Source organism: Cricetulus griseus (genome assembly GCF_003668045.3).
Source record: "Cricetulus griseus strain 17A/GY chromosome 1 unlocalized genomic scaffold, alternate assembly CriGri-PICRH-1.0 chr1_0, whole genome shotgun sequence".
Classification (NCBI taxonomy): domain Eukaryota; kingdom Metazoa; phylum Chordata; class Mammalia; order Rodentia; family Cricetidae; genus Cricetulus; species Cricetulus griseus.
In genome coordinates this window covers 255,857,771-255,871,245 of record NW_023276806.1, presented here as the reverse complement: position 1 = coordinate 255,871,245, position 13,475 = coordinate 255,857,771, and the positions used below count along the sequence as shown (strand labels likewise).

Here is a 13,475-nt window from a genome sequence, read left to right as displayed (position 1 = left end):
CCCAGATACCCTCCAATGCTGTCCTTGGCTGTCCTGCCTGGTTTCTGAGGTTCAGCGTGTAAAGGCCAGATGCATACACATCATGACCGATGATGGATAGCAGCCCTTCCCCTTAGGCACTAGGCTAGCAAGGTATGATCTCCAGTGTGGATGATGGGGGAGGGTACAGGCCTGGGCCAGCCCCTGAGGGCTGGATTCTGGTTACAGACTCTCCACTTGTTAGTACAACCATTTCCACCTCCAGAGTCCAAGGGTCCATGTGGCAAGAAGATTGAGCTGTGCTAGGCACTACAAAGGGACATCTGGTGGGTGGCAGCATGGGCTTTGAGGAGCTCCTGGCCACGGTGGGTGGCTTTGGGCCATTCCAGCTGCGGAATCTGCTACTAATGGCCCTGCCCCGAGTTCTGCTGCCCATGCAGATCCTCCTGCCTGTCTTCATGGCTGCCGTGCCTGCCCACCACTGTGCCCTGCCTGGTGCCCCTGCCAACCTCACTCAGCAGGACTTGTGGTTGGAGGCCCATCTACCAAAGGAAACTGATGGCAGCTTTAGCTCCTGCCTCCGCTTTGCCCATCCCCAAGTTCTCCCCAATACCACCTTGGGGACAGAGGCACAAAGCTCTGGGGGGCCTGAGGGAGAGCCCTTCACAGTGCCCTGCTCTCAGGGCTGGGAGTACGACCACTCAGAATTCTTCTCCACCATTGTAACTGAGGTACCTGAGCCCAGAGGTGAGGGGGGTGTGGGGTGTGAGTGGGTTGGACCTGTCACTACCTTGGGGGTTGTGTGTGTATATGAGATGAACTTCTGTGCTCTGAGTTTTTGTCTGCCTGTGTGTAGAGAATCTGTGAGTATAAAGCCCCCAGTTGAGATCTGGGCTTGAACTGAGACTCATCTGCTATAATTCACTGGGAGGTGATGAAGACAGGGGAGGGCTGAGGTGGCTCTGGGAGGTTGGAACACAAAGCTGAGAAGGAGGTCCCTGCAGCAAGAGATGGAGAAACTACAGAGGCCTCTATTTCTCCTCATTTCCAGGCCCAGGTCTGAGATTTATGTGGTTCATCCAGAGAGAAAGTGTGGGTGGAGGTGGAGTCTCCCTAGGGAGAGGGGAGACAGTGGGATTCCTGGGCAGTGGTGATGAGCCAGGGAGAGGCAGTCTTCCCTTTCTGATGCTGAGGTTGCTAGACAGGGATGGGGCATCTTCTGGAAAGTCAGAGTTGCCTGGAGAGGAGGGTCTGGTGTGGCTGTAGAGGGGCTCATACACACAAAAGGCCCCTCCCGTGCCTGTCTGCAGTGGGATTTGGTGTGCGAGCAGAGAGGACTGAACAAAATCACATCCACCTGCTTCTTCGTTGGCATGATTCTGGGGGCTGTGGTGTTCGGATACTTGTCTGACAGGTGAGATAGGCACAAGCCAAATAAGGGACTAGGCTGAGGGGACTCTCTCCCACAGTGCTGGGAAGCCCCAGTGGGACCTGACCTTGCATGCCTTTTGCAGGTTTGGCCGTCGCCGGCTTCTGCTGGTGGCCTATGTGAGCTCCCTGGTGCTGGGCCTGGCATCTGCGGCCTCAGTCAACTATATCATGTTTGTCATCACCCGAACTCTCACTGGTTCAGCCTTGGCTGGTTTCACCATCATTGTGTTGCCACTGGGTGAGGCAGACAAACATGGGCAAGACCCGCAGCCCTGGTGGGAGGCTGTTAGAGTGAGATGGGCCCATCTGGCCCTTGCTAACTGTCTTCCTGTCTTGGATGGTTCTGGATCTAGAGCTGGAGTGGCTAGATGTGGCACACCGCACTGTGGCTGGGGTCATCAGTACCATCTTCTGGACGGGAGGCGTGCTGCTGCTGGCACTAGTTGGGTACCTGATACGGAGCTGGCGGTGGCTTCTGCTAGCTGCCACCCTGCCGTGTGTCCCAGGCATCATTAGCATCTGGTGAGAATTACAAGTAGCTGGGAGGGAGAGATACATACAACCAAGACAAGATTAACCAGAGACTAGGGTTCTGAAACAGGGGCTGGAGAGGAGGCTTAGCTGGTAACAGCATACACAAGAGGACCCAAGTTCAATTTCCAGGACATCCATCAGCATTTAAGTCCAGCTCTAGGGGATCAAACACATCTGGCCTCTATGGGCACCTGCACACACACACACACATACACATACACACACACACACACACTCACACATACACTCAGACACACACTCTCAACTAAATATAATAACAAACAAGAGAACAGGGAGACTGAGGGAGGGGCTGAGGATTAGCTCAGTGGTAGAGTGCTTGCTTGCCTAGCATGCACGAAGCCCTGATTTACCCTCAGCACTGAATAAACCAGTTGTGATGGCATATGTCTGTATTCACAGTCCTTAGAGAGGCATGAGCATCAAGGTTATCCTCAATTGCATCAGGAGTTTAAGGGCAGCCTGAGTTATATAAGATACTGTCTGGGGGTGGGCAAAGTAAAAGAAAAAATATGGGTGTCTGGGAAAATATCTCAGTTGGTAAAATACTTGCTATGCAAGATGCAGACTTGCTGGCTAGCTGGTCTACCTGAATCGTCAAGTTCCAGGTTCAGTGAGAGACCCTGTCTCAAAAACTAGGGTGGAAAGCAATTCAGAAAGACACGTGATATCACCTGAACCTCTGTCTACACATGTGCACACATACAAACATGTACACATGCATATACCCCCCTACACACACACACACACACACACACACACACACACACACACACAGAGAGAGAGAGAGAGAGAGAGAGAGAGAGAGAGAGAGAGACAGACTAAAAAGGTATCAAGAGAAGTCAGAAACAGAGAAACCAATAGAAAGAAGATGGCACCAGACACAGGCGCAGACAAGAGGCGTGGAGAGCCAGAAACTGAGCCAGAGAGAGGTAGTGAATCACAGACCGGAACTGAAAGGTGAATTCAAAGGGTCCCATAGAGACACAGGGACAGGCAATGGCGGAGAGTCAGATCCTGCTAAGTGGAGGCTGGGGTTTGCCTTAAGGGATAAGGACAGGCATGGCTAGCATGGTGGTGGGAACTAAGGCAGGAGAATGGAGGGCCTGGCAGGGTGGGCGTTTTACTGCCTCCTAATGGTGAACTGTGTATCAGTATGTCTGCCCTGCCTTCATCTTGCATCCATCTGCCAAAAGTGTTGGCTTGTGCTAGGGGCTAAGGTTTTGAGGGCAAGAACAATTCATTTGAGTAAGGAAAGGATGCCTTGGAGGACTGGCTGGGAAGGGGAGTCTAGGCCTGAATAGTGAATAAGGGAAGAGGTAGCTTTGTTTTGTTTTTCTAACAGGGTTTCTCTAGGTAGCCCTGGCTGTCCTGGGACTCACTCTGTAGCCTAGGCCGGCCTCAAAAAGAGAGATCAGCCTGCCTCTGCCTCTGCCTCTGCCTCTGCCTCCCAAGTGCTGGTATTAAAGGTGTGCACCACTCCCACCTGGCTATAAGGTAGCTTTTAAATTGGTCCTGAACAAAGAGTTCATGAGGCTGGGAAGTAGGAGACCCGGGAGGCGGGGTGGCTGTCTTTTTTGGGCAAAGGAGACTGACTGCATGTGTGAGAACCCGGAGTCTATAGCCTGGAAGCTCAGGAGGTGGAGGTGGCTTGCAAGACTGGCTTCTGGCTGAAGGTCCTCTGGCTTCTCCCCTAGGTGGGTACCTGAGTCTGCACGATGGCTTCTAACCCAGGGCCGTGTGGAGGAAGCCCAAACATACTTGTTCCGCTGTGCTGAGCTGAATGGGCGGCCTGTGGGTGAGGACAGCCTGAGCAAGGAGGTGAGGGTACAGTGTGTATGAGAGTGTGTACAGGGGTAGGTGGAACGGGATGTGTGTGTCTAAGTGCCCACCATAGATGACTAGAAAAGCCTTTGTTTTTTAGTGGAGAGTGCCTGGCTTCAGAATAGCTGCCTGGCTGGGGAAGGGGGATCCTCCATGTGTACTTCTATCCCCAGTACACAGACAGCACACTGGCTTCTGAGACAAGCTCTGATGTCACAACCTTGCTTTTTCTCTCACCAGACCCTGAACAAAGTGGTCACCATGGAGCGGGAGCTGCAAAGACCCTCATACCTAAGCCTGTTCCGAACGCCGCAGCTCCGACACATCTCACTGTGTTGCATGGTGTTGTGGTAAGAGGGGCTCAGCTGGGTCTGATGGAGTGAGGGAGGTGGGAGGAGGGGCTGGGAGTGAGAAAGTTGAGGGCCAAGAGTGTAACTGGGGAGGGTAAGAAGACCATCGGTGTTCTTGAGAGCAGGGAGGGGACTCTGGCTGCCACAGGTCCAGTGGAGTAGGCAGCAGGGACATGTAGGCTCACATTTAGGCTCTGACTGTGTGACCATTCTGATCCTTAACATCTATTTTTGAGAAATGAATGGGTCGCTGTTAGGTCCCGTGTCACGGGGTTGCTACTAAGATTGGGGTAACCTACTTGGGGATTGTGGGTGGCTGGGGTGAGGGGGATCCTAGGCTCAGCAGGAGAGGGCTTTTGAGGCGCACTGTCATTCTGTTTAGGTTTGGAGTGAACATTTCCTACTATGGCCTGACTCTGGATGTGTCTGGACTGGGGCTGAACGTCTACCAGACACAGCTGCTGTTAGGGGCTACGGAGCTGCCCTCCAAAATCACAGTCTACTTCCTAGTGCGTCAAGTGGGACGCCGCTTCACGGAGGCTGGAATGCTGCTGGGTGCTGCTCTGACCTTTGGTATCAGCATGCTGGTATCTTTAGGTGAGCTGAGGTCTGGCAGTTTGGCTCTGCCCTCGGCCAAGACTCTGCCTCACACCCAGGGAGCTCCTGGCATCGTCTCTTCACTGCAGGAATCTCTTTCTCTCCAGAGACCAAGTTCTGGATCACTACTCTGGTGGTATTGGGCAAAGGGTTTTCTGAAGCAGCCTTCACTACCGCCTACCTGTTTACCTCTGAGTTGTACCCTACTGTGCTCAGGTGAGTTGGGGTCCCAGACGACTGACCTGCCTTAACGAAGGTATCTGCGGTCACACACTGCCCTATCCATTCTTTAGCTGCAGCCAGATACACCGTGGCTGTTTGCCCAAGTCTTGGAGAGCACAGAGAGCACAAGGAATTTTATCTTCTGTACTGTGTGACCTTGGGCCAAGTCAGCCTTGTCGTGATTCTTTGAAGAAACATTCCCAAGAATAACCATGCCAGAGACAATCCCCAAGGGGTTTGGGGATTGTCTCTGGGCACAAGGCCAGGGACTTCCCATTGGATGGCAGAGCCTCTGTAAGCTACAGATCTCCCTTCCACGCTAGCATCTTGTAGCTCTTGGAGTGGTCCCTGAGTAGCACTCTGTCAGAATGGGGGTCCTATCCTCCGGTGGGTACTGGATTAAGAGCTCCTGGTCTGGGTAGGGGATGAGAAGCCTGTATCAGGGGCTGCCAGCCCAGGATGGGAGTCTTGTGATACTTAGCCCCTCATCCTCTCTTGAACAGACAGACAGGATTGGGATTCACCGCACTCATCGGCCGGCTAGGGGCCTCTTTGGCCCCACTGGCAATCTTGCTGGATGGAATATGGCTGATGCTGCCCAAACTTGTTTATGGTGGAATTGCCCTGCTGGCTGCCTGCACTGTACTCCTGCTGCCTGAGACGAAGGTGGCACAGCTGCCAGAGACCATCCAGGATGTGGAAAGAAAGAGGTATGTGTGCATGTGTGTAGTATTTGTGGGTTCAAATGCCTAAGCCCCTGACACTTCTGATGCAAAGGGGAAGACAGTTGCAGGACTACACTTGAGACTGTGTATGTGTATACATGTGTTTTCAAGTGTATGCCCCGCTGTGTATAAATTATGTTCAAAAAAGCATACATTGAGACTGGGTGATGGTAGTGGCACATGCATTTAATCCCAGCTCTCGGGAGGCAGAGGCAAGCAGATCTCTGTGAGCTCAGGGCCAGCCTGGTCTACAGAGCAAGTTCCAGGACAGCTAAGGCTGTTACACAGAGAAACCCTGTCTCCAAAAAACAAAAACAAAAAAAGCATACATTGAGTCCATGCCTTTATGTATATACAAATGTCCAAGAAGAATCACATGTGTGCACATTCAGCTATGCCTACACACCAATATGTCTAGACGTGTGTGACTCACTCAGAGTATGTGTGCTTGTATGCAAGGAGCTGGGACAAGTGCTTGTAGGCTCCAGGACTAAACCCCACCATGTTCCTGATCCCTCCTTCCTCATTGTCCTGTCCAGTACTCAGGAAGAAGATATGCAAGTCCGGAACTGAGACTAAAGACAGCCCTCCAGAGGGGCTCTACAGGAGCTGGGAACAGAGGGCAGGCATCCCTATGCCTAAGGATGGAGTTGCCACTGGTAACAGGACAGCCACCTGGAAAGCCCTGGCTGTTGGCGATTTTGGGCACCTCTCATGCCTGGGGATTCTGTAACTTAAGATGCCTCATGGGTTGGGACAGCTGAGACTCAGGAGATCCCAAGATGGGAAGCCAGTGACTTGGCCTTCAGCTCTGATTCCAGCAGGTTGACTCTAGAAATGTTACTGAAGGACAGTCCTATGATTATCTCTAGTACACACGAGGCTGATGGGTATGCGGCGCAGGGATAGAATCTGCCAATCCCAAGGCTAGGACCAACAGATAGAGCTTGTTGTCAGGGCCCCTGCTCCCCCATTACTGTCTAGGCTTCATACCTAAAGAGAGTTGAAAGTATGAGAGTCAACATTTTATTAGAGAAACCAGAGTGCTGAGACTCAATAAATGACCTTGGTGAGTACAACTCAAAACTCCAGCGTTGCTGGGAGAAGGGACTGGGAAGCGAGGAGATCACCATTCCAAGTGGGGTAGCCCATCCAGATAGCAATGGGGAAGTAAAGAATTGGCAGAGAAATCTAGATTCAGGGCGTAAGCCCAGGCCCCTGGGATTTCACTGCCTTCCCTGCCTGCCGCCCCCCCCCCCCAAGGACTGGGGAATTCCAGAGCTTCCATTGGAGCACGGAGGAGAGGGTGGGAAGTCTGAGTTAGGATGATCACTCCTGTGAATGGCTCATTTGGATCTTATCTCCACTGGGTCATAGATGTAGCAACCCACATTGCCAATGTTCACACCTGAAGGAGAAAGCCCTGTCACCAAGGACTTTGGTGGAATGGGTGTTGGGTTAAGGGCTGAAGGGAGAGGGGAGGGGCTTGGGATGTCTGACCACAAGGGAAGTTGTGCATACATCCCCATAGGCCCTGACACTTTAGGCTCAGTGTTTGGGGTCATGCATGCTGCCCACCTTTGGGGCCAAACAGGTATCCGTAGCAGGGGATGTGACAGTAGGGTGTGCCATCATGCTGGAACACAGAAAAACAATCTCCTCAGCCGGTCTCTCTTCCCACTTCCAGACTCCTTTCTCCAACATAACTTCCATTCCCGCCCTGCTCACCTCCGCGTGACTCCCAGCAGTCAAGGTCTTCCTGCAACGATGGCACCTCAGGCAGGGGCGGTGCCAATTTCTGCCCAAAGACATCACCTTCTCAGCTGGTGGTAGAGAGAAGGGATGACTCTTCCATCCTGGGGGCAGGGCAAGGCCCACTCCCTGCCTTGTCACCAGCCTACCCTCTGCCACCTAACCAGTGCTCATCTCCAAGCTTTCTGTTGTCACTTACCGAAGTAGACAGGGTCTCCACATCCAGGGCACATCGAGGTCTCCCCAGTGAATGTCTTTGTGTAGGGAGGGCCTTTAATGGGAAGAGGCCCCAGCTAAGGCTGTGGCGGGGCCAGTCCCTAAGCAGAGCCCTCCAGCCCCTGCCTGTGTGTGGCACTGTCTTCTCCCCAAACCCACTCATCCCCACCACATCACACCCCAGGCAGCCATGAGTCTGCCTTCCCTGAGTTCAAGATTCATCCCACCCTACCGACCATTTTCATTGGAGACCACCTGCCTCCTTGTCACCCTCCCAGGGCCTCACAAGCCCACTGGTTCCATGTTTCAGCGCTGGTGGTAACTCAATCATCAGGAAACCTGAGCTGATACATGAGTTGGCCAGGGCAGTGGTGTCAGGTGTTGGGGAGCACAGTGTCACTGCCCACTGTGGGGAGGATAAGGAAGGAACCGGGACTAGAGAAGAATCTGAGGCGTTGCCCACCCTAACAAGCCCTCATTTTAGGTCTTTCCTTCTACTGCCCTGGCCAGGGTGCAGGCCCAGTTCCAGGCAAGCCTTGCTTCTAATTACTGCTAAGTCCTCTGTCTTCTCTGAGTGTCACTTGCAAAATGAGGGTGATCATGCTATCTGTCCAGTTTACTTTTTAAACTCAACTCACATGAGAGAACAGGAAAAAAACCAGGGCCACCGACAGCACTGCCAAGAGCAGTCACAGGCCTGTGGCACAGAGGGCACGGGAGAGGACTGCTTCTGTAGCATGAAGAGTCAAGGAGAGCAGAACAGCTGAAGTCCACCTTCACTTACTTTTCTTGGCCTGGGGGAGGCCAGCCCTTGGCCTTGGGGGGCTAAAGTTGCTGGGGCTGAGGGAAACGCTGCTGGCAGGGGACGGAGCAGGGGGACTGTAGGGATAGCAACCTACACCACCAATGTTGACCCCTGCAGAGAGAAGACCCAATAATGGAGGTCAGGCTCTATCTAGTTCCTAACCACAGGGAGAGTTCTGGGGCCCCTGTGCCCCTTCTAGGCTGGAACTTACCTCTCGGTCCAAAGAGAGCCCCATAGCAAGGCTTGTGGCAGTATGGCCTCCCGTTGTGCTGAGCACAAGCACAGGCAGAGGGAAGGGGTCACTCAGGGCCAGGGCATGCCTCGCAGGCCTTCAGTACTGGCTGTCAGGTGCAATGTGCACTCCAGTCTGATGGCTCTGACTGGGCGGGTGATAGCTAGCAAGTCAGAATTACCACTGTGGGCTACAGGTTGAGGGTATGGGTGGGAGACAGAGCAGCCACTTATCCCTCCCTCAAAGCCAGCAGCACCACTGAGACTCCCAAATGTTGACTGGTATGAGGCCCATCAGGTGGGTAGTCCCTGAGGTTGCCTTTGGCAAGTTTCCAAGGCTGAAATTGGGGTCTATCCGGGTAGGGGTGTGTGGTAAGAGGGCTGTCACCCTGGTCAGGCCTCACCTCTGCATGCCCACCCGGGGACAAGATGCTGTGGCAGTGCTCACATTTCAGGCAGAAACGGTGCCAGTTCTTGCCTAAGGAGCTGACTTTCTCAGCTGTGGGGAACAAGGTAGATCCAGGCTGTAGAGGCCAGTCCAGCGCCAGACGCCCTGCTTTTGCTCTTGCAGCATTCTGGGGGAACTAGCCCAGCCAGTCTAGCTCTTGGGAGACAATGAATAGTATCCCCAGGAGAAAGCTTCAGCCTACCCCGTGCCTCTGGCCTTAGGCACTTTGGAGGTGTGGCGGGCACTCGCTTGCTCATTCACTCACTCACTCACTCTCTCACTCACTCGGGTGACACAGGGACCCCCGGAGCTCACGAATTATCTTTACTCTTCGGTCCCAGCCTCACCAAAGTAAACTGGTTGCTGACAACGCGGACAAGTCCAGCTCATGGTTCTTCATAGGACTGCTCAGTCCAAACAGCAACTATAGGCACCCGCAACTAAGTCACGCCCCTCACCAGCCCCGCCCACTGTCCAACTTTGATCTCGTGGAGTTATGGCTGCTCATTGGATACCAAAAACTGAGGAACCTAGGCAATTATCAATTTACTTTAAAGAACTTAGAAGAACGAGTGGGATCCAGACTTGGGAGGGAAGGAGCCCTAAGTTCAATGGTTCATTTCTAGGTCAGTGGGAAGCAAGCCAGCAAGCCAGCAAGCCAGCAAGCCAGCATGCCGGGGCAGGCAGCAGGTTTAATTCCCCCTTAATGAGGAGGGCTTAGAGCAAGGGGATGTGAAGCCCACCAAGTAAATCACCCCCCACCTCCTGACCCCTGCCTCCAGTTTCTTGTTTGTACAAAGAGCAGTAACATGGCAACAGTCTCCATGGCACAGGGTTGTAATGGGAATTGGGTAAGTTAGTTTCAACAGTGTCTGGCACATTACTGCTATGCAAGCAATATGAAGAGCCCCTTAAAGGAACTCATAACCCAGTCTGTAAGTCCCACAATGTAGTCCTGCTTATAATCTATGGCTTGCTTATAAGTTTATCATACTTGTTAAATTTATAAGTTTAAGTTAAACACCAGCTACATATTTATAACTGAAAGACTTTAAAATGTTGTGTAGTCACTAATGACCACACAGAGATGCATGGATAGTTCGACCCAATGGCCACACAGCTGGCCCTGGTTAAGCTGAATGGGTCACAAACGAAACCCAAACCTGAACATCATGAACCTGGGACTAGTAGGGTCCGGGGTAGTGGTGGCAGTGAAAAGGGACTAAGATAAGGTGTGTGCGATGGCAGTAATCAGAATATATTGCACACATCCATGATATTGACAGATAACTAAATTTAAAAATGAAATACCCCTTAGCAACCACTGTCCCAAAAGCCAGATAGAATATATTTCATTGTAGGATGCATCCTTCCACACCAGGCTTTATTATAAGTATTAAATTTGATGTCAGTATACAGTTACTCAGATGAGTCTTTCTTAGACTTTTGTTCTCTGTGCATACATGTTTTGCCTGTGTGTATTCTAATGTGCATGCAGAGCCCACAGAGACCAGGAGAGAGGCTGGGATCCCTAGAACTGGAGTTACAGGTGGCTGTGCTCTACCCTGTGGATTCTAGGCAGCAAGGACTCTTAGCTGCTGAGCCATCTCTTTAGCCCCATTCAGATGGAATTCTTTAAAAAATGACATTTAACAAAGTAGTATAAATAAAAACACAGATGTAGAAAAGATTTTAAAATGTGTCAAAAATAGCTGGGCGCTGGTGGCACACGCCTCTAATCCCAGCACTTGGGAGGCAGAGGCAGAGATGTCACATAGCACTGTATTTCCAATGCCTTGTTCTATATATCAATATATCTCACATGTAATAATACATGTATGTTGATGAATGAATGTAGAATACTATACAAAAGCTCCCTGGGTGTGAATTTTGGTACTAATGGAAGAGATGTGGAGAAAAGTGGGGTCCAGTACTGTAGTTGGATGTTTTTCTGTCTCGCCCAGTCCCACTGGACCAGTTTCTCTCCTGTCCACAGGTCCCCAGAGCAGCCTATGAAATAATCATTCAAAGACTAATATTAAGTAATTGTTTGGTCAATGGCTCAGACATATTGCTGTCTAGTTCTCTCTTATAAATCAATCCATTTCTATTAATCTATGTATTGCCACGAGGCTATGGCTTACCGGTAATGCTCTGGAATGTTACTCCTTCGGCAGCTACATGGCATCTCCTAGACTCCATCTTCTATGTCTCCATACCCGTTTGGATTTCCCACCTACCCACCTAGCTACATTCTGCCTGGCCATTGGCCAAAGCAGCTTTATTTATCAAGCAATAAAAGTAACACATATTTCTAGCATACAGAAGGACATCCCACATCATCTCCCCTTGTCTGTCTAATTAAAAAGGCACACACACACACACACACACACACACACACACACACACACACACCTTGGGGTAGTGGGGGTACACGCCTTTAATCCCAGTACTTGGGAGGCAGAGGTAGGCAGGTCTCTGAGTTCAAGGCCAGCCTGGTCTACAGAGCAAGTTCTAGGACAGCCAGAGCTACACAGAGAAAAACTGTGTCTCCAAAAACACAAAAAAAGCAGAAACAAATATGGATACCATTTTTACCCATTCTACTCAGCACTACTAGAAGGGCAAAGTGAGGCAATTAGGTAAGAACGGGCATCAAAATTTGGAGTGTCAGGCATATTGGCACATGCCTAAAATTTCAGCACTTGGGAGGCTACCTAAGGCAGGAGAGTCATCCAACCTGGTTACATGGTGAGTTCCAGGCTAGCCTGCGCTGCATAGTAATACTGTCTCAAAAAATTCTTAGTGTGGGGATTACAAACATGAACAATCACACTAAGAGAAACTGTCACCTATTTTGTGATATGATTTTCCCCCTCAATTAAAACACTTGAGATAGAGTTAGAATGGTAGTCCCATTTTGGGAAAACAGTGGCTGGAAGAGAATATAAGAGATCTCACAACACAGACCAGGCTGACCTGGAACTCACAGAGACAAGAGGTTTCATGATGTAGCCCAGGCTGGCCTGGAACTCACAGAGACTTGCCAACCTCTGTCTCCTGGGTACTGGCATTAAAGGTGTGCTCCACCACAGCCAGCTAATATTCTTATTGTTTTACTTGGTGTTGAGTAATGAGTTATGTTCATTTTATGGAAATTATTGAGTTAAACAATGATGATTTGTATGCTTTTAAAAATATGAGTACTACACTTTAATGTAAGTTTATTTTTTAAAGTTAGTGTTACCTATTCCTGGGTGAACATCCAAGAGAACTGAAAACACGCCCACACAAAAAAAAATTTGTATGTGGATATAGTATTATTGTAGTCCTAAAGTGGAAATAACTCAAGTGTCTATCAACTAATAGGATAAAAATATTGTATGTCCCTATGGAACAGTCTTCAGCCCTAAGATATGATGTAATGATATATGATACCTGAACATTATGCTAAGTAGAAGAAACCAGACACAGAAGACCACACATTGTATGACTGTATGAAATGTCCAGAGAGGTAAACGCATAAAAACAGAAAGTACCACTGATTGCCGATGGTAGGAGTGATCTGAGGATAGGGTGATTAAGACCGAACTAGACTCCTTTATACAGGTGACAATGGTGTGACTGGGACAGTATATGAGGCCACTGGCAGTGGGTCTAAGATCTAATACTAAGGCACAAACTGACTTACTGGAGCCCAGTCTATATGGAGAGATACCTTGCTCAGCCTAGACATAGGGGTGTGGGGGTGGAGGGGTACCTTGGTCCCGCCTCAACGAGATGATGGGACAGACTTAGTAGACTTCCTAGGGGAGGCCTTACCCTATCTGAGGAGCAGATGGGAGGAGGGGGGAGTGGGAGGAGAGAAGGGAGGGGGAACTGGGATTGCAATGTAAAATATAAATTAATTAAAAAAAGAAAAAAGAATAGAGGTGGAGGAGGCATGGACTCTGGAATTAGTGGTGGCAGTTGTATAACTTTGAAGATATCAAAACCTAGAAGACTATACACTGTAAATTATAAGTTTTATAATAAAAATTAAATGTTATATTAATTATATTTTAAATTAAAAGTTTAGGGTCTTTTCTTTTCTTTTCTTTCCTTTTTGAGACAGGGTTTCTCTGTGTAGCCCTTGCTGTCCTAGAATTCACTCTGTAGACCAAGCTGGCTTCTGCCTGCCTCTGTCTCCTGGGATTAAAGGTGTGCACCACCATTGCTCAGCTAACAGTTTAGCATTTTAATATATGTGGATTCCAGAAAAATAAATAAATAAATAAAAACCTGATGGAAAGACATTATTTAGCAATGTTCTCTTCCCCTCGGACTATACCCGTACACCTCAG

The 13,475-nt window shown here is 50.0% G+C and overlaps 2 protein-coding genes across 3 annotated transcripts; one reads left to right on the top strand and one right to left on the bottom strand.

The window, feature by feature from the left end:
* Positions 1 to 317: 317 nt before the first annotated feature.
* Slc22a7 (solute carrier family 22 member 7) lies at positions 318 to 6,413 on the top strand. The gene is made up of 11 exons (XM_035451469.1): positions 318 to 710; positions 1,031 to 1,036; positions 1,290 to 1,393; positions 1,494 to 1,648; positions 1,764 to 1,932; positions 3,660 to 3,783; positions 4,027 to 4,136; positions 4,519 to 4,733; positions 4,841 to 4,949; positions 5,459 to 5,665; positions 6,227 to 6,413. The coding sequence occupies exons 1-11, from the start codon at positions 318 to 320 to the stop codon at positions 6,411 to 6,413; spliced, it is 1,779 nt and encodes a 592-aa protein (XP_035307360.1).
* A 613-nt stretch (positions 6,414 to 7,026) lies between these two features.
* On the bottom strand, positions 7,027 to 9,522 carry Crip3 (cysteine rich protein 3). 2 transcript variants are annotated; one of them, XM_027389191.2, is made up of 8 exons: positions 9,480 to 9,522; positions 9,089 to 9,183; positions 8,665 to 8,722; positions 8,433 to 8,564; positions 7,632 to 7,703; positions 7,409 to 7,503; positions 7,259 to 7,316; positions 7,027 to 7,088 (listed from the first exon to the last, which is right to left on the bottom strand). In XM_027389191.2, exons 1-8 carry the CDS (start codon positions 9,520 to 9,522, stop codon positions 7,027 to 7,029), a joined length of 615 nt encoding a protein of 204 aa, XP_027244992.1. The 2 variants fall into 2 exon arrangements, with proteins under 2 accessions (XP_027244992.1, XP_035307857.1); XM_035451966.1 differs by lacking the exon at positions 8,433 to 8,564.
* Between the last annotated feature and the right edge of the window lie 3,953 nt (positions 9,523 to 13,475).